The following is a 26259-nucleotide window of genomic DNA, read 5'->3' as shown; positions in this document are numbered from 1 at the left end:
CCCAGATGTACTTAACAAATTGTAGTCCTTTAACCTCTTAGAGATCTGCTACATATAACATTTAAAATGTTTAAGTTTTCTGTAGTGAACCATGACCATTCCTAGCAACGACCTTTGAGATCTCCAAGAAGATGATGGGATCCTACAACAATGAATTTACCTGGATTGTGGTAATGCCACTAAGCCGACAAACCCAAAGATCAGCTTTGGACTACAAACTATTCAGGACAACTTCAAAGTGGTTAGCTAAAATGGTCCAGCTCATAGACTATTCCAGCCAGGACTTCAGATAAGCCCTGCACTTTCCATCACACAGAGACTAGACAACAACTGATACAGCTAGCTTTCCCAGAACTTGACCTGGGAAAATTATCCCAATTTTCTCAGGGCCCCCTAAAGATGCCATCAACCTCAAACTACAGGAAGTAATTTTAAGAACACAACGCCCACATTCCTGAGAGGGGGGGGTGGGTAGTTTTTGATCATTCAGTGGGTTATGGATATTTGTCATTGTTTGGAGGGTTAGTTGCAAGTTGTTATTGGTCATGATCAGGGAGTAAACTAAGAAAAAGAGGTTAGATTCAGGAATCTCTTTCTAAAAAGAAAAAAAAATTGGGGTGTATAGGAATGATAGGATAAAAGGGCAGATTACTGAATCTACTTTTAACTAAAAAGCAACTATTAGTCTCAAATATTTTATATTGGTATGGAATTTTTTGTATATTGATACAAATTTAAGGTTATTTTTGTTACAATATACTGTAAAGTATTATACCTATGCAACTTATTTAAAATTATAATGTAAAGTTCTAGTCTTTGAAAGCTACTATTACAAACTGTTTGGGACAATATTACAAACTGTTTAGGACAATTAAGATAACAAACTTATAGTAAGGGTTTAGATGTAGATAGAAATAAGCTTTTTTAGCGTCATGTATTTTAGACAGACAGGTGGTCTTCATTCACTTCAGAGATCTACAGAATACAGCATTTAAGATGTTTTAATAACATATGGCTTTTCTTGACAGTGAGATATGTCTGCTCCTGGCAGCACCAATCTACTTAAAAGAAGATGATGGCATCCATATGGAATTTGCTTTCATTGTGGCAAAGTTAGCTACTGGGCAAAAATTTGCCCTTGCCTCAATTGCTGACAGTATGCTGTCCAAACTGGATAAGCAGGACACAAAGGAAGTTGACTGCCAATCTTTACCAAGACAAGGTAGGACAGTCCTTCAAAATTCCTGCTTCACAGAAAAGTCTGTCAGATATTCTAGGCCTGTGGGCTGAAGATGGATGCCCCAACATTGCAGGGGAACCTTGGGTGACTGTCTAGGCAGCCAGCTGTCTCAATCATTTCTATAGTTTTTTTTGTTGTTGTTGTTTTTTTTTTTTTTTTTTTTTTTTTGGTTTTTCGAGACAGGGTTTCTCTGTGTAGCTTTGTGCCTTTCCTGGAACTCGCTTTGGAGACCAGGCTGGCCTCGAACTCACAGAGATCCGCCTGGCTCTGCCTCCCGAGTGCTGGGATTAAAGGCGTGCGCCACCACCGCCCGGCTCATTTCTATAGTTTTGGAAGTTGTTTGCTCTGTACTTCCTGTTTACTCAGGTAATATTTTAGCCTTCTTGGGTCTCTGATGGAGGTTGAAGATTAGATAGTTATACCATTTTCTTTGTTACCAAATTCAGAAAAGAAACAAAAGAGATGTAAAGTTTATAAGGTTGAGAGACATAAAGGCTTAAGTTATTTATCTAAGAAAATATTTTAAGGTCTAAAAAGATATTTTTAGGTTGGTAATACAAGTTATGATAGAAAGTGGTTTAGGTATAAAACTTTGGACTCAACAAGATACAATAGATAATACAGTACTTTCTCCAAATTTGCCAGATACATATGGAGTGGACATTGTGAATGTAATTCTTACCTGATAATTGTTCTTATTGTATATAGTTTTACTGTGTTAGAGTTAAAATCTTTCATTTTGGGAGCTGGAGAGATGGCTCAGAGGTTAAGAGTACTGGCTGCTTTTCCAGAGGACCTAGGTTCAATTCTCAGCATCCACATGTCAGCTTACAAGTATTTATGTGTCCAGTTCCAGGGAATCTGGCACCCTCACAAAGACATACATGTAAGCAAGACACCAATGCACATGAAATAAAAACAAATCATTAAAAAAGAAAAAAAACTTTCCTTTTTATTTAGACAAAACGGGAAAAATATTGTGGGATATTTGATCTCACTCTGAAACCTCGAGACTGTGTTAATAAAATTAACCTTGAATCAGGGGGTGGAGTGACAAGAATTAGCCATAGAGAATATGGAGGACTTGGGAAGTGAGATAGATACACAGGAAGGAGTAGGTGTAGCTTAAATTTTCTCTGGTCCTGCCCAGCCCCATGGACCCCGCAACTGCTTATAAAATAATCACTCAGAAGCTTATATTAACTAAAACTCCTAGGCCATTATAATGCTCAGGCCTACCACTGACTAGCTCTTACATTTAAACTCAGCCCACTTCTGTTAATCTATATGTTGCCACGTGTTCTGTGGCTTTACCTGTGTGCCATTACATGCTGCTCACTGGACAGCAGACTGGCGTCTGCTGACTTAGCCTTCCTCTTCCCAGAATTCTCCTTGTCTGTTTATCCCACCAATACTTCCTGCCTGGCTACTGTACAATCAGCTTCTTATTTATCAACCAATCAGAGTAACACATATTCACAGCAAACAAAACAACATTCCCATCAAGTAGGGAGGGACTTAAGAGACTCACAGGCCTTTTTGGTTTGGGATGAGCGGAGAGATGCTCTCTGCTGGGTCTCCAGCCAAAAAGTCAGCTGGTTGCTTCCCAGCTTCTCTGATCTAGCAGGTTTTCAACCCAATATCTGACTCCTGAACCTTTACTGGTAAACAGAACAACTTAGATAAAAACAACACTCCACTGTCACAACCGGGGTCTTTCCTCTTGGGGATAGGGGAAAGGAAAAAGGGAAAAGGAGGGTTTCCTAGATTCCAAGCAGCACATCAGCACAGCAGACCTTTCATGACCTCCATGGCAGTAATGGTGTCCACCTACAGCCGCCTGCATGCCCTTCTCCACTCCACTCCTTCCCTGCTCTCACCACTATTCTGAAGAAAGTATCTCTGACCTCTGGCTTTCCTTTATCTTACCACCTCAGCCACACAGGGTTCCTATGAATGCAGGAGCAAAATGCATGTCTCCAGTGCTCCTGGAGCCACAGCTCAGGGCCAGAGGCTCTTCTGGCTAGGGAGGGAACAAGAGGGCACAGAAGGACCAAGGCCAAAAGAAATGCAGCCCTGTACAGGACGCACAGAAAGCCAGCTCCACTGGTCACTGTGTGTGGGGAGACATGCAAAGGTGGGGGTGAGCTCCCCATTGACAAAGAAGCAGAGACAAGCATAGGAAGCCACTCCTAGGAAAGGCTCTGTAACCTACGTGTGTGGTTCACTGACAAGGGAGCTGCAAGGTGGAACTATGAAATGATCATTTTCTCCGGAAGAACATTAAGATAAACAGCACACAGGATGGGGGAAGGCAGGAGAAATGGCCACATAACCACTCTGATATCTTTGTGCTGGGAGACCCCTAGGCTGTCCTACCCATGAGCTGACAATGCTCTGCAGCTGCATGAAGACCCCACGGCAGCATCGCCCACAAGCCCAGCCGCTCTGTAATGAGGGTCAGTGCCAAGGCCAGGTCTCCAGGACTTTGTGTGTGTCTGGGCTCTTCAGGAAAGAAGGTCTGCTGGAGGAGCCAAGAAAGACCCAGTTTATTAAAGAGAGTAAGACCCAGGACAACTGCTTCTCTGAATCTTTCTCCTAATTTTATAAGAGCCCCACTTCTGGTTACTTAGTGGATTTCTGCCAACCCCTGTGTTTCCCACTTTTGTTCCAATCATCAATAAAGACTTAGGATGGGAATGTGTGCTCATTTCAGGTGCAGCAAAGCCATGGCTAGGCCGCTTTGTTCCTTCCTGAGTTCTAGGACAACAGGAAAGAGGGGAAGACTGGGCAGGTGGCCTGTCAGGTTAGACGCAAAGGGGAGGCTTGCTGGGACCCCAGAGCAGCCTGGCAGAGGGGTCCAGCTCTTGTTAACTGGGGTGCAGCTTGTCTTCTGAGACAGCCCTTTTGCATGATCAGTAAGTGAGCTGCTGCAGAGTGGGGGTGTACAGGCTGAAGGAGTGATCCAGAAACTCACTTTTCTTGTTCTCTGAGCTCAGGCTATGTACACAGATCAGAATCTCAAATAAGCTCCTGCCGGGTTGAAAAATAAGCAGGATGACTCTAATCAAAACTGTGAAGCATTCTGGGTGATGGTGGTGCACACCTTTAATCCCAGCACTCAGGAGGCAGGGATCTGAGTTTAAGGTCAGCCTGGTCTACAGAGTGAGTTCCAGGATAACCAGGGCTACGCAGAGAAACCCTGTCTCAACAACCAACCAACCAATGAACAACAACAGAAAACTCTGATGCATGAAACTTCTAGACTCCCCTACCCCCACCCACCCCATCTGCTCCCAGAAGTGGGTGTGAGATTGGCTGGTGCAGGGTCTCCCTTACCCGCCAATGGGCAGGTAGAACAGGAGCGTGAGGACACAGGAGGGAGGCCTGTGGGTTGGCGGAGCAGGGACCCCTGTGAGTCTCTAGGTCAATCACTGCAACATGGAGACCCAGAGACGCTCAATAATTTAGAAATAACTGAGCCAGGCACTACACTGGCTGAGTCTCGATTCTTGCCTTCTGCTAACCCCCACTGACTCTGTGATAGGAAGTGGTAGATATGGAGCAGTCCTTGGTGAAAACATCCTGAATGGTGTCCCTCCAGTTCAGATGCTGGAAGATGAAAAAGTGTGCGGCACTGAGGCCTTTACCACAGGAATGTGGTGTCTATAAGCCGGAGGAGAACCCTCATGAGGGGTGCTCATGTGACTCTGGACGCCCTCAGTGCCTCTAAGCCACCTCATCTCGTGTTCTTGCTCCAGAAGCCCACACTGACTCCTACCATGCCTGAATGTCCACAGAAGCCCAAAGATGAAGAGCAGTGAGCGTACTTATCCTTTCTCCACACCCGAAAGCAGAAGCAGACACCAGCCTCTCTGACAGGGCAGCCTCCAGCCAGGGCACAGCATGCCCCAGATGGAGACATGGGGCAATGACCCTGTACTTGGCCAAGACCAAGCCATGTCTCCACTTCACTGGAGGAACGGAATGTTAAGCTATCCACTTTTCATGGCACACAGGAATAAAGTAGAGACCTGGGGCCAGATGAGGGCAAACTCTGTGGTGACCCCAGTGCTCAGTGTAGGGCGCTGCGGTGGTGTGGTAGGGCTGTCTGTAACAGTTACAGAAGACTTCCCCACAGGCAGAAACCGGGGAATTTCACCAAACAGAGGACCACCTGGAACCGTTTCTGTAACTTCTTGTGAATACACAACTATTCAAAATAAAACATTTGGGTGAAGAAAAAGAATGCTAAATCAATCACGCCTTTCTTTTTATAGAAGAAAGGCCAACTGAGCCCAAACACTGGGAAGGACAGATATAACAGAACAAAGTGCTGACAGACACACCTCTGGCCGTCTGTCCTTAGTTCTCTCCTCCTGTGGCCCCGCTGCACTGCAGGGAGGCAGTCTCCACCCTCACCAGTCTGGTAGCACCCACCCCAAGGAAGGCTGGTGTTGAGGAAATGAGGCTGGTGAGTCGGCCTGTGAGAACCCAAGTGCCTGCTCTGCTGTCTACTGTCCCCCAGAGCCTCTACTCTCCTGAGAAAGGGACGTGACGTCAGCTGTTTGCACTACTCAGTTTTGTTTTTTACTCACTGACCCTGTTCTCCCTGGCTGACCCTGAGGGCCAGTCTGTTCTCACAGCACCCTGACCCTGCCTCCTGCCACCAGGCAGCCCCAGCTTGGAGCAAGCCTTCCTCTGCAGGAGGGCAGTGGCAGGGTTCCTCGAAGACCCAAGGGTCAGCACACAGGGTGAAAGTGGGGGAAGCCGTCGCTGAGGCTGCCCAGAACAGCACCTCCCGACCCTGCACTCAGCACTTGCATCATAAGCCCCTGTAGCCCCTGGGAGGGTCACCTTAGGTATCAGTGATGTGTCTCACCCCCCCGAGGGGAGCAGCTCACATTGTAACTCTTTAGCCCTAGCTCCACCCCAGAGTCTAAGGAGGTCTGTGCCCTGCTGCCCAGGATGTCACTGGTCCCCCTCCTCAGCTCCTATCAGCACTCTCTGGAGTCACCTCCACATAAGCAGCTTGCATTTAATTCCTGCTCTTGGAGAACTCAACCTAGGAGAGTTGCTCACAGGGGAAGGAAGGTCAAAAGCCAAACACAGTGCGTATAAAGGAGGATGTGTGAAGAAAATCACCACCAAAAGTAAGGTGGCTAGCAGACACCCAAAAGCCTGGGTGGGAGGGTGTGCGTTTACAATGTGAATGTGACAGCCACACGTATGAACTATTTTCACTTGAGTAATTACCCCTGGCACAGTAACAGCCACACCTATGAATGTGTTAGCTAAAACCTGCATTAGATTTCACTTGACTGCCAGTGTTAAGGAACCCCATGCTTGAGTCCCAAGGCACTCTGGGAGCATGAGAACCCCGGAGGGCTGGTCACAGCCAGACCACTGCTAAAGCCCAGGTTTCTAATTATGAAGGACGAGAAGCATCAAGAGCACCTCCCATGGCTCTTCCGTGGAGCTGTGGTACTGGCCGCCGACCACACTTCAGACACATAGCCAGAGGGACAGAGACAAGGCAGAACTGCAGGGCAGGCTGGCACCACAAGGTGAGCAGTCTACGGGTGGCAGAGAAACAGGTGTACTACCCCATCCCGGACACCAGTCACTGGCTCACATCAGGTTTGAACAATGACAGTTTACATTCAAAAAAGGTGACATTATCTCTGCTACTCAGACAGATGCCAGGAGGCCTGGGCTTACTCAGGTACTCAACAAGTGCCCTGCATGTGTCATGATGTTGCTAAGCAACAGAGACTTGGGCTTTGTCAAAGGTCAGGTGAGACTCTGAGGTTACCTCCTGTGTGGGCCTTGGTTGCTCATATTTAAGGCCTTAAAGCAAAGCTGCATAAGCATGCTGCCCACTGCTACCAGCCAACCACGATGGTGGGCAGTCCAGGGACTGCCAGGGTGGCTGGAGTCCAACATGGTTCCATGAATGCCAATTAAAGGTGTTGCCAAGGTGAGACAGTACTACGCCCAATGGCAACCCCAAACGCAGCAGCACCCGGCATGAGCTCATGCCCTTAACTGGCACTCCCCTGGTGTATTACGACAGTTAATCACAGCACCGCTGAAGGAAAGTAGCTGCACACTGCAACTGAAAACGCTGTCATAACCTCGACTGGGTTTCATCGAGCCCTCCTGCGTGGAATGCAAAGCAGGCGGGAATGAGGGAGGTGGAGCAGCCACCTGTGAAGGGCACCCAGCCACGCACGTGCTCAGGAGGGCTGGGGCTGCAGGAAGCCACCAAGCCCTGACCTTGCAGGCCCACGGGAGATATGCAGGGAATATTCTTGTCCTTTTTTGTTTTATAAAGAGTGAAACCCACGAATGACAGCAGAACTGTGGGTGGCTCTCTATTGACAGGCCAGGAGGGCCCCTGGGCACTGAGCAGCCAGGCTGCAGGCAGGGAAGAATTCTGTCCTAACAAACACACACTCTGAGACCTAATGTGGTCACTGTGGCATTAGAGCTGAAAGGGTGGAAGCAGAGTCCCTAGGGCGGGCCAACCTGAGTCTTGCCCTTTTCCGACAAGTTTCAGCCTTAAATAGAGAAGAGACCCAGAAAGCTATTCTTGTCCTAACACACAAATGTAAGTCAACAAGGAAACCACTGAGACAAGTCCTAGCCCCAGCCTTAACAAGTTCTTTCTGTGGCATCAGGAATGACCCCTGCAGGCTACAAGTCTAGAGTGTCCTGCCCTTCAGCTCCACCCCCTTGCTCAAAGGCATCCTGCACAGCCTCAGACAGTAGGCACCATAAATACCTGTTCAAAAGGCCAGGGGCTCTGTCCCAGCCAGCCTGGTCAGCCGCTGGCAGTGAGGCTGAAAACAGGGCTCAGGGAGGCCAGCCAGTGCCGTTTGCCTGTTCTTCAGGGAGAGCCTGTTCCTAAGCCAACCTGTTCCACTCCTCACATAGCAACGGGTCCCTCGGGTTCAGGGCGCCGTGTTGCCTGAGCTGCTTGTTTATGTTTTAAAACACCAGCCTAAGTCTCAGCATCTGGGTTTCAGCTACCGATGCCAGGATTCAAGATCACGGCTAAGCTCACATGGCCTTGGTGTCACACCTGTCAACCACTGCTCTACTTGGACTCAGTTTTGTGGCTTTGTTAGTTTCCAGACAATCTCAGTTCAGATTTGTGTCATTTCGTTTCCTTTTCTAGATCAATGCTGAAGACATTTAATTACTTTATTACATAAAATTCATCAAATGATGCCATGATATTGGCTCAAGTCATTTTCTTTCTTTCCTTCCCCTTTTTTTTTGGATTTTTGAGACAAGGTCTCACTGTGTAGCTCTGGCTGTCCTGGAACTGACTACATAGACCAGGCTGGACTTGAACTCAGAGATCCACCTATCTCTGCCTCCCAAGTGCTGGGATTAAAAACATGCGCCATCGCCCGGCTTGGAAATATATTGTAATTATCACAATAAGAAATATGGTCTAAACTAAGCAATTGAAGGGCACAGCACAGACTTGACTGGAGCACACATGCTCCCAAAGGCAGAAAGAGCTTCCCACAGGCTTGGGTCTGATCCAGGAATGTTGTCATTTACTTACTTCATACGCTCTGACCCAAGTCAATAAGTGGCCTTCATACACACCTGCTCACCTCATGCCACTTGGTATGTCTCTGAGACACATGCTGGGTGGGGCGGGGGGCCATCTGCTCCCACCCCATTCACCTTCCAAGTGTGCCTCAGGTTTGACTCCAGGGAGAAAAGGTAATACCCACGGTGAAGTCAAACAGGAACCCACACTAGAGCTAGTCCACACTCTGCCATGAACTGCCAGCCGTGAAACACACACGGCACTTTCTGCTTGGGACAGGAAGAGCAAAGGCAAGTGGTAACGGCCAGTAAAGCAGCAATGAACTTGGGCAGACCCCACCCCAGGTCAAGAGTAAACCTCAAAGGTCATGGCAAGGGGCTGTTCTTACCAAGGAAGCATGCAGCCTGGCCAGGCCCACCCAGGGAAGTAGACCTGGGCAGGAGAGACTGCGGGCCTCATTGCAGGAGGACCAGTCCGCCTTGACTCCACCCTCAAAGGCAGATATCTGAGCTCTCGTCAGGGGAGCAGCGAATGCTCGACACTCACCGCAAGAAACCACAGTTCTTGTTCAGAGTGAAAAAGGGCCAGATGGAATAGAACCTTCAGGAGAAGGGAGCAGGAAAAAGCACTCCCTGAACGGAGCAGGGCCAAGCCAGGGCTCATACTCTACCAAGGACACTCATTAAGACTGATTTCTGCCGGGCGGTGGTGGCGCACGCCTTTAATCCCAGCACTCGGGAGGCAGAGCCAGGCGGATCTCTGTGAGTTCGAGGCCAGCCTGGGCTACCAAGTAAGTTCCAGGAAAAGGTGCAAAGCTACACAGAGAAACCCTGTCTCGAAAAACCAAAAAAAAAAAAAAAAAAAAAAGACTGATTTCTGCATCAGCAGCAATGTTCTGATTTAAACAAACAGACAGGTTTGAAAGCTTTAACTACACCTATGTCATCAGCATGGTGTATGTCAGTGACAGTGACGTGGGCCTCTGCTTTGTTGACTACACTCCTGGAAAGCCATCTACAGATGGCTGAAAACATGGTGCTGGCTGGGGACGTGCTGAGCAGTGCACGAGCTGGATTGGACTTCTAGGGACTGATGAAGTCACCTGGGCCGGAGCCGGCGTGTTTCTCTCAAGGTGCTGCATACCACTGGTTTCGTTTCTCCTTTCAATCTAATGAACCTGCCAAACTGATTTTTCGCTCTGGACTTACTTTTGGGTCCTTGAAAACAAAGGACTGTAACACATGGTGATTTTACCAAGGGGCTTCTGTGTTCCCTTTCTTCAAAAATGGTAATCATATTATTTATGGGAAAAGGGCAGAGAATGGAGTTAAATTAAAACTTTCTGGGCTGAGCATGATGGCTTACATCTTTAATCCTAGCACTTGGGAGACTGAGGCAGGAGGACTGTCATGAGTTCCAGGCCAGCCTGAGCTCTACAGTGCATTTCAGTCCAGCTGGGGCTACAGAGTAAGACCCTGTCTGAACAACAAAAAGTTAAATAGACATTTAAATGTTAAGTTCAATCTCATCTTTTCAAGCTAGCATGTTTGAGTAAAACAGTTTAAACTTTAAAAAAAGGAGGGGTAAACCTATGAAATCACACGGGAACCTGCTCCTGAAATCTAACATCTCTGTGTCCCATCTCTGAAGCTGTGAGTCTCAGATTCCCTCATAACCTGTGTTGTGGAAAGAAGGAGCAACTGCTTATACCAGGGAATGAAAAAGCAAATGTAAAACTGAACGCCCTGGAGACGCAAGATTCCCATCAGGCCTGAGTGTGTGCAAGGTTTTGAGAGCTTCAGAGGGACAGTGGCATTTTAAGGACTGAGGACATCCAGCGTCCTTCCCATCCTTCTGGGTCCTTAACCACTGACTCCAATTCTCTCTCTCTCTCTTTCTCCCTCTCCTCCCCCCACCCTCTTCTCCAAGACAGGGTTTCTCTGTGTAGCCCTGGCTGTCCTGGAACTCGCTCTGTAGACCAGGCTGGCTCCGCTTTCTAAATGACCTGTGGCCACTACCTTGGAAGGGCTCTGATCTGACTGGGAAGACAGGTCCTGCACACATAACCAAGATCAACCACACGCAGGCTGCCCAAGCAGACTGCAGACCCGGGGCGGGGTGTGTGTGTGTGTGTGTGTGTGTGTGTGTGTGTGTGTGTGTGTGTGTGTGTGTGTGTGTCAGGAAGACAGAATGGACACATCCCTCACTGTTTCTCTCAAGGTCTTGGCGGCTTGTCAGGTTGTCGGGGCCTCCCACCCCGCCACTCACACAGCTCTCAAGTCTCTTCAAGAGCATTTATTTCTTTTGTGATCATCTTACTAGTTTGAACTGGTTTAACATCAGGCTCTCCCTTTAAACACTTAAGCGCCTCAAAAGTGGGTTGTCTTTTATTCTGCTGTTGTTGATAGCAGTAGGCATAGAACCTGGGGCTCAGGCATGCTAGACAAGCACTCTAAACCACTGCGCTAGCATATGGCTTTTAACTCTGCAGTCCAGTCAAGCCTTGAGTTTGTGCTCCCCCCTGCCTCAGCCTCCTGAGCAGCTGGGAGCACAGGCTTAGGCCACTAGGCCCAGCCAAAGCTGGGTGTTTCTCATGCTTATATTTTCATTTGCATGACCAACTCTTTTTTTTTGGTTTTTTCCAGACAGGGTTTCTCTGTGTAGCTTTGTGCCTTTTTCCTGGAACTCACTTGGTAGCCCAGGCTGGCCTCGAACTCACAGAGATCCGCCTGGCTCTGCCTCCCGAGTGCTGGGATTAAAGGCGTGCGCCACCACCGCCCGGCTGTGCCACCACCATCCGGCACATGACCAACTCTTAGAGCAATGCTGGGTATGCAGCAGGCTTTTGATAACCGTGGGGAACTGGGACTGGGAGGCAGCTCACTGGGTATGGTGCTTGCTGCACACGCCTAAGAACCTGAATTCAGACCCCAAGCAGCTATATAGAGAGCCAGGTGCCATGGCATGCATCTAAAACCCTAAAGCTGGGGGCAGGGGAGACAGGTGGCCCCTTGGAGCTTGCTGGCCAACCAGTTTAGACAATCAGCTCCAAGTTCAGTGAAAGCCTCCGCATCAAAAAGTAGTAGCCGGGCAGTAGTGGCGCACACCTTTGATCCCAGCATTCAGGAGGCAGAGCCAGGCGGATCTCTGAGTTTGAGGCCAGCCTGGTCTACAGAGCGAGTTCCAGGACAGCCTGGGCTGTTACACAGAGAAACCCTGTGTGTCTTGAAAACAAAACAAAACAAAAACGCAGTAAGGTGACAAGTGACAAAGGAAAATGCATATGAACTACACAGGTGGATACACCTGCAAACACATGCTTACACACACACAATGTAGGGAAGAAATGATAGAGTGAGCTTTTAATGAAGGGTGAACTTCAACACAGGAAACGGAGAAAGGAATCCTTAGTGAGCATATGGCATAAACTGAGTAAGTGAGGCAGAGTAAGGGAACTGCCCAGGGCCAGAAAACATGACGTCAGAGGGTGGTGACATAGGCCACACCAGATACTCTTACACGGGAGACTGTCTAGCTCCAGCTGAGGAGTCTACGCTTTGCTCTGCAGCACCAGGGAGTGCAGGAGGAGGCTTGTGGTGGAACAGTGATGTGAAATGGTTAGGAGAATGAAGAGGGAGCTGCAGCGAGAGCCTGGAGAAGCCCAGTGGTTGTACCTGTCCCAGCAATGCAGGAAGAGGTGGGGGAATGGAGAGGGAGGGGAAGAGATATCAGAAGGAAACCTTGGTAAATGACAAACCGGCTGTAGTTCCCCTCCAGGATCTGGCTCAGGGACATCTATAACACAAGGCTTTCCTAGTCTTCTTCTGTCCTATTGATTTCAAATGAAAAATTGGTACAAAGGTATCTACACTGCAAATTAAGGTCATGGTGAGTGACGCTGCTATTAAAATCGGCCTGAGAAAGTCTCCCTGACCCAGAGCAGGCCAAGTTCACCACTGGAGAGACCAGCCAGAACCACTGTCATATTGTGGGCCACAAGGGAGACCCGTGTTGAGTGTGCCAAAGGTGCCAGCACAGGAAGAGGTGCCATGTATTTCTCAGGCAGGAGTCACAGGAGGAAGAGTTAGAAGAGTGCCAGGTGGCTGCGGACGTAGGTCAGTGATAGAGCTGGAGCGGGTTGTGTGGGGGGGTTCCTGTGTTCAAGGCTCCAGCACCAGAGAAGAAAGAAAAAACAAAACAAAACCCAAACTAAAACAAACAAACAAACAAATCCCCCCAAAACCAAAAAAGCCATGTGCGTGTACACAGTATAGCAACTTCCACTGCAGCCTCGGATGGGAAGGGCATCTTGGGAGCCATCAAGTGGCCGTCACTGCCTGGGCTCCCCGACAGACTGCTCTCTCCACTTCTGAGAAGTGGAGACACATGCAATTCCTGGATAAAGCAGGATAAGGGGAACCTCCCCGCGGTGCAACGTGCAGCATGCATCCCCACCCGCTCTTCTGCCCACCTTGTGGCTCAGCAAAGAAGAGCAGCTAGAAAACAGAGGAGAAGGAGAAGCAGAGACTTTAGCTGAAAATGAGAAAGCACTTGCCAGATCTCACTGGGTGACAGAGAGGAATGTGGAGTGTCTAAACCAAAGCTGGCAGACACTTTAGAGAACAGTGACTGTTCATGAAGAACGGGGGCCACACTGAACTTGAGAATTGGATGGAAATCACGACTTTACTTTGAACAGTCTGTCTGGGGTGGCAGAAAAGTGCAGCCATGCTGAGGCTCGCCGGGGCTGGGGGCGGCGCTGCTCCCTGGAGGCTCTCTCCCGAGGTACTGTCCTCCGTGCTCATCGGTGCCGCCGAGGCTGATGACCTGAGTTCCATCCCCAGAGCCCACGTCGGGGAAGGAGAGAATTGACTCCTGCAACTGTCCTCTGACCTCCGCGTGTGTGCACTGTACAATGTGCACACGTCCACACCAAGTAAGTGTGACACTCAAAAGTACTCTAATAGTTGAAACAAGAGCAGGCAAAAACACCCGAACTCACCTAACTTCTGAAATCAGTCACGTTAAAAGGCACTGCTTCCTCCATTTATCAAAGTCGAGGCCTTAGGCCAGGTCTTTCAGCTCCCAAAGCTCTAGTTTCCTCGTCTCAAAAACTGAACTAAACTGTGGACTAGGTCAGATCACTGCTACAAACCAGAGAGCTCACCCATGAAAAAGAAACTCCAGAAGAAACCAAGGCTGAAAGACAAAGCCATAAAATTCAGTGGAAAAACAGTGCTGCTTTTAGAAAACACTGCATTGGGAAGGTCTTTTTAACAGAAGACACAAATTAGGAGGCTGCTGAAGAAAAGACAGATAACTACACAAAGATGTTCATTTCTGGGGCTAGAGAGATGGCAGTTAAGAGCTTGAGAGATGCTCTTGCAGAGGATGGAGTGCTGTTCCCAGCTCCCCCATCAGGTGGTTCAAACCACTTATAACTCCAGCTCCCAGGGGAACTGAGGTCCTCTTCCGGTCTCTGCAGGCACCTGCATTCACATGTACACCCCCCCCCCCATATGCAAGTAATTAAGATAAAATCTTAAAATTCACTTTCAAATGGCTCATGCCTTTAATCCCAGCACTCGGGAGGCAGAGGAAGAAGGATCTCTGAGTTTGAGGCAAGCCTAGTTCCAGGACGGCCAAGGCTACATGGAGAAACCCTGTCTGGAAAAACAAACAAACAAAACAAAATAAATTAAAAATTTTTTTGCATGTAGAGAAAAAGAAGAAGAAGAAGAAGAAGAAGAAGAAGAAGAAGAAGAAGAAGAAGAAGAAGAAGAAGAAGAAGAAGAAGAAGAAGAAGAAGAAGAAGAAGAGAGAAAAGGAATAGGGTGCGGGCACCGAGAACTCAGCCCAGCAATGGAGCACTTCCCAGGGTGCACAGGGTCTTGGCCCATCGCCAGCAGAAGAAACAAACCCAAAAAGCCGCTGAAAACACAGGGCTTCTACAGTAGTAAGGAAGGACACTTCGACAGTCAAGGAGAGAAAAGGACGCAGGAGACAATGGTTCTTCTGTCCGTCCCCCGTCCGTCCGTCCCGTCTCTCCCCCCCCCCCCCCCCGCCCGCCCAGGGTTTCTCTGTGTAGCTTTGCGCCTTTCCTGGAACTCACTCTGTAGACCAGGCTGGCCTCGAACTCACAGAGATCCACCTGGCTCTGCCTCCCGAGCGCTGGGATTAAAGGCGTGCACCACCACCGGGTTTCTTGTTTCTTTTTTTTTTTTTTTTTTTTTTTTTTTTTTTTTTTTTTTTTTTTTTTTTTTTTTTTTGAGATAGGGACTCATCTAGCACAGGCTAGCCAGAACTGATTTTGTAGCTGAGGATGACCCTGAACATCTCATCTTCATACCTCTCCCACCCAAGGACTGAGATTCATGTTACACCACAGCTGGCTACAATTTCTGCTGCTGTTGTTTTTAAACATCTTTTTAAACAAATGGAAAAAATGCCAACCTCATTCCTAAGGAGACACATTGGAATGCTTTACCAAGACAGCGGTGTTGGTCTGTGAGTGGTGGTGCATGCCTGTAATTCCAGCATTGGAGAGGCCGAGAAGGAGAAACTTTTAAGTTCAAGACATTCTGGGCTACATATTTGTCTTTAAAAAAAAAAGAAAAGAAAAGAAAAGGTAATACTGCCAATCTGCTAACCAAAATGATGGACATGTTGGTAATCCTATGCCAGGGAGTGTAGAAAACAGTTTTCTCTCTGTGTTCTGAATGGGAGAGCAAGTTTAAGGTGAACCCAGCCATTCGGCTTCTGGAAATGACTGCACAAGGATCCGCCATTGCAGTAATACTCTTAATTAGCAAGAGCTGCATAACAACTGCCAGTCCATCAGCAAGAAACTTCTGACGTGAACAATAGCGTGTGCATGCCACAGGGTCTTAAGACGAAGCTATGCATGTTCTTAGTTATAATCATCAGAAAAACCATTATCAAGTGAAATTTGCACAGCACATACACGACAGCATTGCTTTCATCTTAGAGATTATGTTTGCTATGTTGGAGATGCTCACACATGTGCAGGGTATTTCTAGAAGGATACTCGAGACCAGAGAGAGAGGAACTGGGGTGTAAGAAAGCAGGGGGAGACATTTCTCACTCCATGTTCCTCACTAAGTACTTCTGACTTTGCAGGCACATGGCTGGCTGTGGTGGTGTGTACTTGCAATCCCAGTAACCCAGGAGCTGAGGATGTAGGGCAGAGCATCCAAGGTCAACCTGGCTCACATAGCAAGACCTAGTACCAAGGAAAGAGACATTTCTTCCTGGCCATTGGCTGGTATTAAATTAAAAAAAAAAAAAATCCCCAGGGTATAAACATTCCACTTTCAGAGCTGGCTCTGCCTAGATTTCCATAGACAGTTGGGCAGGAGGGGGCTGGTTAAGACACAAAGCCCCTCCAGAGGCACAGAAACAGCACCAAGATTTGGGGTTGGGCAGCTAGCTCTACCCTGAGATGCAATGTGAAGACAAGAGGCATGCCTTTGTCATGATCACTGAGTTTCAGAGTTCTCTCCCGTCCAGAGCTGCACAGTGGGCAGGGCTGGTGGCTGAGGAGAACCCTCCCCAGTAGAGACTCTAGGGCCTTGTCCTTGCCCAACAGACACGGCCTCACTGGGCTAGAGCATGTTCTGCTGAACCAAGGCCTCTTACAGTGGAAGGGAGGTGGGCACAGGGGTGCATGCCTGTGACTTTCAACCCAGGAAACTCACCAAGAGCTCCAGACCAGCCTGATCTATGAGTGACACCCTGGCTTAACACCCCTCCCTCACCCCGTCCCCTAAGAAATCCCCAACGAAACAAGAAAATGGGAAGAAACCAGAATATTTGTACAAAGGACACATTTCTTTGGGTTTACAATGGCTTCTTGGCTGTTTAAATCAGGACAGCCGGGAACAGACTGCCAGGCAAACTGTCATTTGTAAGCCCCTACTGAGCATAGACAGTTTCCCACCTGTCCAGACAGACAAACAGGCTGCCTACAGCTATGGACAGGTGGGTCCTGTGGTGCCAGACACTGGGTCATTAGTGTTTGCGAAACCCAGCAGAAGAGCAGCCACTTAGCAGCTACAGGCTCAGGTTTCCTCCTCACCCACTTGCTTGGTGGTACAGAACGGGAACATCACTGGGGAAGGCACAAGAATAGAGTGACAGAGGAACCCTGAGCTGGAAGGGCATCTGCTAGAAGTCTGGAGCTGAGACCTGAGACTGTAACAGCCCCCCACCCCCACCCTGCCCCCAGGGGGTGGCTCTGTGCTGCCTGAAGGTTGCAGATTCCCAAGGAAGCCAAAATGAGCTCCATGAATTGCTTTCTTGGAGTTGTACAAAATAAAAGGCTTGTCCCCTCACTATATGGCCAGGTAATCATTTAGCTGCCACATCAACCACACAGTACCAATTAAACTCGTCTGAGGACACTATCCTCTGCCTTCATATCTAGTGCCTAGGAAACTCCTGCTATACTAACCTACAAACTCCACCCAAGGCCAGCGATGACTGAAGTCCCTATATTTCATTCTCTAACTGGCTGTGGTGAAATTTGCAACTCATGTACCAGCCTCCTGGGAGTACGTGTCTAAAATGTATCACGCTCCAGGCTCCTGGAGGGAAGCCTGTAAGACACACCAGGCAGGGTCGTTGTGGCAGGGCCTCTTACATGGGCACTCACCACCTTGGGTGTCCTTTATACCTGATCTGCCACTGGCTCCTCTCACTGCACCTTAGTAATTCTGAACCCCTCCCTTGTCTTAGAATCCTGGAATTTAGGTTTCCTCTCTACTGATCACATGATAAGCTCATGGAAACTTCCTTCCTAAGACAGTGACGCAGAAGTCTGTCTCTCCAGCAGAACTCACTCAGGGATCCTACCCAGTGGAAAGCATTAGATTTCATCATAGTCCCACAACTCAGAAATACAATGCGTGAGCATTTAAAAGGCGCCACAACTGTCTAAAGGAAAAACAACAAAGCAAACCAAACCCGCGGGAAAACAGATGAGAAAAGACCGGCAGCAGTATGACATGCAGGGAACGGGAAGGAAAGCTAAGTTACGGGGTCATCTCTGTGACTTGTGAGTGTAGAATGGAATTTGAAATTTCTTTACAGAGAGACGAACAGAAAGTAACTGAATAATGCTGCTGGCTCCCTTCTCCCGTCACGCCACAGGCCAGCTCAGTCGCATCCTTTGTCCCACCCTTTACCCTAGCCCTCTCCTGCAGACTAACGACAAGCATACAGGCAACTTGCTTACTTACCCTTTCCTTTCTGTCTCCCGGTGGCGAGCTTTCTAGAATGCCCATGCTGTGAGAGCAAGAGGCTCTGTCATTTTGAACAATGCTGCCTTCCCAGCATCTACAACAGTGCCTGGGACACAGCAGGCACTCAACAAACTAGCTTGATGAATAATTGCAAAGAAGAAAAAACAATAAAGACTCCTATTGTGTCTCAGATGCAACTGTTTTAGAATTATCTAAGGCAAATTACCATTGCCCAAATCATACAAAACCTCTCCATCCACAGCCTGGTGGTGCTCTGACTACAAACTACAGTCAGAGTGTACATGTCCAGAACTGCCCTGGAATGTGAAAGCAGCCATGACAGTGCACTCCTCAAATTTCATTGTTGCAATCTGAGGCCAGTGTTGGCTACATAGTAAGACCCTAAAGTACCCCCACCCCTAAAGTCAGAGACAATGTTTCAGTGATTCTCAGCTCTGGAATAAAGACCATGGCTTAATCATCTACTCACTAACTTTCATGTATCACCAGAGTTGGGTTTTTTTTGTTTTTTGGAGACAGGGTCTCTCTGTGTTACCCTGGCTGCCTAGAACTCACTCTGTAGACCAGGCTGGCCTCCAACTCACAGAGATCTGCCTGCCTTTGCCTCCCAAAGGAATGTACCACCACTGCTCAGCATCACCAGAGTTTTTGGTTGAGTGTTTAAAAACAAATGTTGGGAGGCTAGAGAGATGGCTCAGAGGTTATGAGCACTGACTGCTCTTCCACAAGACCTTGGGGGCCTAGGTTCAATTCTCAGTTCCCACATGGTGGTTACAGTCTGTAACACCAATTCCAGGGGATCCGATGCCTTCTTTAGTCCTCCATGGGCACCAGGTATGCATGTGGTATACAGGTATACACGCAGACAAAACATCCATGCACACAAATTTCTAAAAAAATACATGCCAATGCACACCTTTAACCCCAGCACTTGGGAGGCAGGGGCAGGTGGATCTCAGTGAGCTTGATGCTACCTTGTTCTACGTAGTGAGTTCCAGGACACCAGGACAACCAGAGCTACATAGTGAGGTGTACACTTTAGTGCTCATGCTTGTTCATGCACCCCCTCCCCCACCACACACACACAGGAAGGAAGGAAGGAAGGAAGGAAGGAAGGAAGGAAGGAAGGAAGGAAGGAAGGAAGGCAGGCAAAGGAAATTTTTACTTGGCTGGCAAATTCCCTAACAGCACAGAACCTTTGCCCTGTTGTGTATGCTGTACCCAATGCCCCCACATGGGGTGAGTGGGACTAAGTCATTTATAAAGGATGGGAAGGCTGTGCAGGAGGTGGTATGGGAGACAACAAGAGGCACAGATGCCTCTAAAGAATGCAAACATGGCCACAAACACTAGAAAGAGGAAATAGAAGACAAGTCCCTGTGCTGGAATACAGGACGAGAGAGAGGCCAAGAAAGCCTAGCATTGATGCCACCCTGGAAGCGGGACACGAAATGAGCAGAGGGAGAGCACAGGTGAGGGAGGGCAGGATCGAAGCAGGGCTGGGAAACAAGGCAGGCAGCAGCAGGAGGCGAGAGGAGAGGCTGAAACTGGAGAAGGCAGGCCCAAACTTCCAGGCTGAGGGCTGCAGCAGGGACACCTTCCAGCCAGGTACCCAGCTCCCTGCTTCCCCAGGACGCTGTCAAGATGGTCCAGGAAGGCCAGTGGGAGGTGTGGTCAGTGTGGAGCCAGGCTTACAAGGCTGTGTGTGCAGGTGTGGAGGTAGGTGTACAGGCCATTCGTCAGTCTGGCTAACAGGAGTTCCCAGATCTGACACAAAGCCCAAGATGCAGAGCCGCCTGGAAACAAGAGTGACTTAAGCAGTATGAACAAATGCCTCCAACCTAAAACCAATGGAAACGGCGAGGATAAAAGCTGTGACTCCAGCGTGTGCCAGGAAGCAACTTAAATAGGCATTCCAGGCTCCAGGCTCCAGGCTCCAGGCTGTCCTCAGAGGTGGGAGTGCCACATTCTTGTTTAGAGTGGGAGGGCTGTGCTCAGTATAAAGTACACCTGCTTACGTGCCAAGAAGAATGCACACTGCAGACCTGTGGCAAGCTTAGGGTCTTCCGTGGAAGCGCAGACCTCCTGCGTAGCCCATGCCACCTCCCGACTTCTCAGGGGTTAAGGCAGACAAAGCCTCTGTGGAGCTGCACCAATCATCTCCCCTCTTGATGACATCATGCTAGCTCTAAGGGACAGTGCTGGAAAAGGGGACTTGGCCTGGAAGGGCGCTCTTCCTGCCACCACTTCAAGAAGGGACTGGCTGAAGGTCCCTCGGTCACTGCTTCAGACTAAAGCACAGCTCCCCAAATGGACATCCCTAAGCAGGAATCATTCTCGGACTACGTAGAAGGCATCCAGAGCACGTTCCTGCTCTCCTCCATCTCCCACTTGTTTAATATTTATGAAAGCTGATTACAAAACACAGATTTATCACTTAAGCCTTCAGCCAAGTGTTCCCTGGCTCAGATGTTTATGCTAAGTAGACAAGCAGCCTTCTGTGGTTTTCTCCTTCATAATTTTCGATCCCATTCAAAAGCAGGCATGTGGGAGACCTAGCTGACCTCACAGACATTTATACCTCAGACACAATCTGCCCGGGCAGCTGCTTTTCTGACAGTCAGCATCCACTTCTGAGGGCCTACAGGTGCAGGTTCAACAACTACATGGTGAGAAGTTACGGAAAGGAAGAAGCTGATGCCTATATTCTATATATACTGATGGTTCTCACCGTCTACATTACAGAGTCAAACACCTGTTCACACAGTGCTTCACTCTATTCGTCACCATAAGTAATCCAGAAATGATAGGACGCATGCAGCGGTGTGTGAACAGGCTGTAAGTGCTCCACCATCTTACGCAGAGGGCTTTAGGATCCTTGGAACTTGCCTGTCACGGCAGCGTTGGTTTACAGACACTATGGTGTGCAGAACAGTTAATTCTGGCATTAATTATTGTCACTGCATATGTGACTGTGAGCAGGAGGGAGGCTAGAAGTTTACCTAGAGACTCAGATACCACTGAACCTGCCACCTTGGCACAGCAGAGCACTGGAGCCTTTCCTATGGATGGAAGTGGGAAAAGCTTTGAGTTCTGAGTCCCCATCCCCCATCCCCGTCTCTCAGCATCCTGAACACTCAAGCATTGCAAGCAAAAATGAGTTTGGAGAGCTGTGTTCTTTGTTCCAGCACAAAGTCATCGACACTTGCTTAGGGGTGACACAAATAAGGTCCCCTTGAGAAAGATGTCACAATCCACTGAAGAGACTTGATAGTGGCATTATTGCTGGGCACAGTGGCACGCCCCTGTAGCCCCAGGACCTCAAAGGCACGCTCCAGCAGGAGGACTACTGTGAGTTCAAGGCCAGCATGGACTACCAAATGAGATGCTCAAACAAACAAAAAGCCGGCATTTATTTATGCGAACAGTGCCAATAGTAAGCTTCTTGGTGGAAGGTAGGCTGCAGGGATAGTGACAGGTCACAGTGGGGAACCCAGGCTCGAGGGTAAAGGAGGGACTAGAACCTGGGCAGAACTGCTCCTGGAAAAGGCCCCTCATAGGAATGGTGGCCTTTACTAGAAGGACACAGCCCGCCCAGCTCTCCCTGGGACTGTCAATGCAGAGCATACAGGCAGGTTGAGGGAAGGGAACAACTCAAAAGGTAGGAGGGATATGGTCAGCCCGGCATCTCGGAAGCCCAGCAATGTTAGCGCAGCTCCACAACACAACACTGAGCCTTCAGATCCAAGGGGATTGAAACAACCTGATGGCAGAGTATCGGACTAGCACACTCAGGGTCCTGGGGCAGATTCCTAGCAACATGTATACATGGGCAGGGGGCGACATTGAGCCCCAGCTCCAAATTCTACCTTGTCATGGAAAGGTATTTCCATGTGCAGTTATTGGGTAAGAAAAGCAAACTATAAATCAGTAAGCATTCAAACCAAATTTGGCTATGTAACAAATATTCATCTAGGTTACCTATATGGGAGGTGCACGTGGTTTCCCCCTCTCCTTGATACCTCAGCTTCTTTCATACACAGCTTCTCAGTTTACCCTCCAGTGAGCTGCAGGGGTCAAGACAACATGCTCTAACTTGACGGGAGAACCCAGACAACAACTCCTGGACTTGGGAATCAGCAGCCCTCCTAGGCAGAGCACGTGAGTAAGCAAACTCCATTTCTTCTTGGTTAGCAAGACTCTAGTAGGACATAAGGAAAAGGCTAATGTCGCCAATGGATGCTCTTTTGGAGGCTGACCTTCACCAGGCCAGCACTCAAAGTCATCTTGCCCAGGGCAGTTCACCAACGACTGCATCACCAGAAGTAATCGGCATGACCTCAAACCTATGAGCTGAGCATGCTCCCAGCCAAAGCGCCTCAGTCATCAGCCAACCAGCCCTGCTGGTCACAGTACCTAAGATGCATGCGGTAAACCCAAGAGGTCTGAGTTCTCCCCCACTTTCTTCTCTCAGAAGAGGAGAAGGCTCACTAGCTTCTCAAAGATCAAGAGGGGTGTCTGCCTGGCTCTACCAGGCCAATGTAGAGCCTTTCTCTCTGTGGTGGTGGCGAGCCACATGGGAAGACAGTCACACAAAGGGTCTGAAGTGCTTCCCCGTCACTTGGCCACCACCTGAAGATCACCCACAAAGAGAGCTGCCTTCCCTAAGGTTCAAAGATAGTCTATGTTCAGTCCTGTTTCTCCAAAGCTCCAGGAAGTGACAATATTAGAATCTGCCATGTAGCTACCTCCTTGGGCATGCCAGGAACTGTGTTAGGTACTTACACGTCCCTACTTGGGCATGTTTCACAATAAAGAACAATGACCCCGAGGATGTATGAGAGCATCCGTGGGATGTGGAGTGGATGGTGGCAATGGCTTTAGAGGCATTACAGAGGCCCAAAATGTCTCCACCTTGCACTGTCTTTTAGAAGTACCAACCAGACTCACTGCAACTCCATCAGTGCTGAAGTCACAGCTGCCCTGGACCTTTTCCTTTCCCTCCCAGGCCTCCCTCAATGAGGAGCTGCCTGTGCCCTATCTTCTTCAGAGCCGCTTCCCCAAGACTGTGGATCCAAGTTCACCAAGGAAAAGCTCGGCAAGCACAGGATGTGGCGATGCAGCCTCCAGGCCTTGACTGACTAGGGTGGAGTGGGCACAGTCAGCACCAAAGCCCTCATCTGGGACAGCCTGCCAGAGGCTTGGGTTCAGGACTAGTCCAAGGGACACTTCTGAAATTTTTGCAGAGAGAGGAATCCACAAAAACAAGAAAATTAAGGCTCAAAAGCAATGCTGAGGGGCTGGGGCTGTAGCTCAGTGGTACAGGACTGACCTGGCATATGAGTTCCATCCGCAGGACCACCAAATGTGGGTCCATCCCCACATAGCACATGATGGTAGCAGGACTATCCATGATGGTCCCAGGACTACCAAATGTGGGTCCATCCCCACATAGCACATGACGGTCACAGGACTACCAATGTGGGTCCATCCCCACATAGCACATGATGGTAGCAGGACTATCCATGATGGTCGCAGGACTACCCACGATGGTTGCGGGACTACCTCCGGCATGCCTCTGATTTTGAAAGCAGGGCTCAAATGTATGAATTCTTTCATAATGGCTCAACCACCTTCATTTTTCTTTCAGATTTAAAATACAGCAGTGTAGCCTGGCATGGTGGTGAACATCTACAACCCCAGGACTGCAAGTTCAAAGTCAGCCTGGGCTACATGATGAGGCCAACCAACCAACAAACAAATAAACAAACTTGTGAAATACAGCAGAGCTTCTGCCCAGCATGGTGGCTCACACCTGTGATCCGAACACTCAAGGGCCATGGATCACGTTATAAAAGCAGAGAAACCTTGTATAGGTGCTGTGGTGATCTGGCTTGTTCTCCAGGAGGAAATACAAAGTGAAAATACATAAGACTGCCTGGCGATGCCACACCTGAGCGGCGTGTGAATATGCTTGTCCAGCATTATGGACATCTTAGGATGAGGATGCCTAGGAAGACAGCCATGAAGAGGAAGCGGTTCAGAGTCAGCCAAGTTGCCTTCTAGCACATCTGAACAGGCCTGCTCACTGGCTTCCCGCAGTTCCCATCTCGCCTCACCTTCTGGGCCTCCCTGCGTTTGGACAAGTCCACTTTCTCCCTGACCACACTTGCACTCTCTAGGAACCCAGTGCCCCTCTTTCCCAGCTCCAGCAAACTATCTGTTCATGTTGTCTCTCCATTGTGTTAGCTTCAATCTGGTTTGAACCAAAAGAGTTATTAGTTCCTTGGTTCCAATCTAATTCCACTTCTCTATGGACGCTCTCTCCCACACTGGTGCCCCGTCTACAGACTTCCTGCTCGACTGTGTCTCCACCCCATTCCGGTGCTATCCTAAAGATGTTCTGAGGGACATCTTCTTATACATACTCTGCAGTGTAAGCGGGGGACCCAGGAGCAACCTCACAACAGTGACTTCCCTCTAGTGCCTGGCACCTCTCTGGAACAGGTCCACCAAAGCTTTGAGTAAGCAATGAAAGATCTTTTGCACAGGGATTCCTGTGTCTGTTTAAACAGTCCTAAGACCGGTCTTATCTGAAGATAAGGAGCAGAAGGAGCTGCCCCGCCCTGCCCACACTGGGAATGGGATGGGCTTTGGTTTACATAACTTTGCAGCCGCAAGGCCATCAAGCTGGGGTGGGCATAAGGGCTACAGAATGTTCACAGGCACATGGCAGCTGTACTGCCCTCCTTTTAGAGAGCTAAATGCATCCCAAGATTGTTCCTGGGAGACTGGCTGAGTCCACTTCAAAGACAGCAAGCAGATTGTGAGGCGGGCACTTTAACATTCCTAGGGTATTTGCCAATCTTTCAGACACATGTTCTTCTGCCCAGTAGGACACTCCAAAGGTCTCTGGGGAATAGTCGGTTCTCCCTCCAAATGTTCAGTAACAGTGGTTAAGAAGAACCCTAGGTCTCACACCAGAAATGCTTTCTCCTCACCACTCTTTGATTCTTGAGCCTCCAAAGCCTCCGCCTAACTGAGCTGGGAATACGAGACCGGCTGCGTGCATCTGCTGGGAGAGGCTTCTGGGTCTCAAGAACATGGTAAGAATAGACAAGAGGAACGCAGGATGGAACACCCTCCCCTGGAAGCCCTCTTCACAGCTTCTTCCCAAGCACTCCCCACCCTCTCCCCACCTGCTGCCCCTGCTAAGCCTGGTCTTCCCTCTGCCTCTCCAAAGACTCGCAGGCAGTGCCAGGGCTCTTCTGAAGTAACTCCAGAATCAGAAGGCAGATGGGCTCCAAATGTTTCCAAACACATGTCACTTCTAGGAACTGTCCTTCCCTCAGCCCTGCCCTGCCCTGCTAGGCCTCCACCCTCGGGTTTAACTATTTGGGGACATGTCCTCTAGGACCCGGACTTCTTGGAGCCTGCCACAGTAACTATCATCAGAAACATTCTCAGCACGGTGCTGAGGAACGGGGCAGTCCTGGCCCAGGAGCTGGAGAGGGCTGCAGCCAGGTCAGCCAGCCCAAATTCTCTGTGACATCACGACAGCCTTACCTCATCCCACTCCGAGGCAAATGAAGGTGACTTCTCCAGCCTCTTCTTCCCGATGCTGCAGTTGGACAGAGACTCGCTGCGACTCCCCATCGTGGTATCCTCCGTGGGGGAGCAGGTCAGAAGGTCGGAGTCAGACTTGGACAAACTGCGGCTGAGCTTGAGCTCTGCTTTGGGCTTGCTGGTGGGAGGGGCTCTGCTCCTGGCCCCGCTCCTGGCGTCCTCTTCCTCAGCACCAGCAGGGTGCAGAGGTACCGTGTGAGTCCAAGTCTGGAGGTGTGCTCGGCTGGCTGGGGCAGTCAGGCCTGCTGGGAAGCCCACTCTCTTGCTTTGGTCCAGGACGCTGGGCTGTGGGCTTCCAGTGCCGTGCACACCCGGCTCCTCTAGCTGCATGCTGGCCTCGTGGCAGGCGTCCTGCTGGGGGGACTCTGGGTGGTTCTGGCTGGGGGCGGTAAGCAGCTGGAAAGGGTCCTGCCCCACCTCACACACTGGGGAGGAGCCGTGGAGGAGACCTGAGAACTGCTCCGGGACCTGCCCGTCCTGCCCCTCCACAGAGTCCTGGCTCAGGCTGCTGCTGCTCTGCCTGTGGTCTTGGAGTG

The 26259-nt window shown here is 49.4% G+C and overlaps 1 protein-coding gene across 9 annotated transcripts in view; it reads right to left on the bottom strand.

Moving 5' to 3' along the window:
* The window catches only part of Anks1a (ankyrin repeat and sterile alpha motif domain containing 1A), a 166472-nt gene that overhangs the window by 43187 nt on the left and 97026 nt on the right, over positions 1-26259 (bottom strand). For all 9 annotated transcript variants that reach the window (XM_052744378.1, XM_052744379.1, XM_052744380.1 and 6 more), the window contains one exon: positions 25664-26250. In XM_052744378.1, coding sequence (XP_052600338.1) covers positions 25664-26250 — 587 coding nt within the window. The remainder of the gene's footprint in view (positions 1-25663; positions 26251-26259) is intronic.

This window comes from Peromyscus californicus, unplaced genomic scaffold (genome assembly GCF_007827085.1).
Source record: "Peromyscus californicus insignis strain IS unplaced genomic scaffold, ASM782708v3 Scaffold_19__1_contigs__length_69161282, whole genome shotgun sequence".
In the NCBI taxonomy this organism is placed as follows: Eukaryota; Metazoa; Chordata; class Mammalia; order Rodentia; family Cricetidae; genus Peromyscus; species Peromyscus californicus.
The sequence above is the reverse complement of the archived record's forward strand: the minus strand, read 5'-3'. Positions and strand labels throughout refer to the sequence as shown.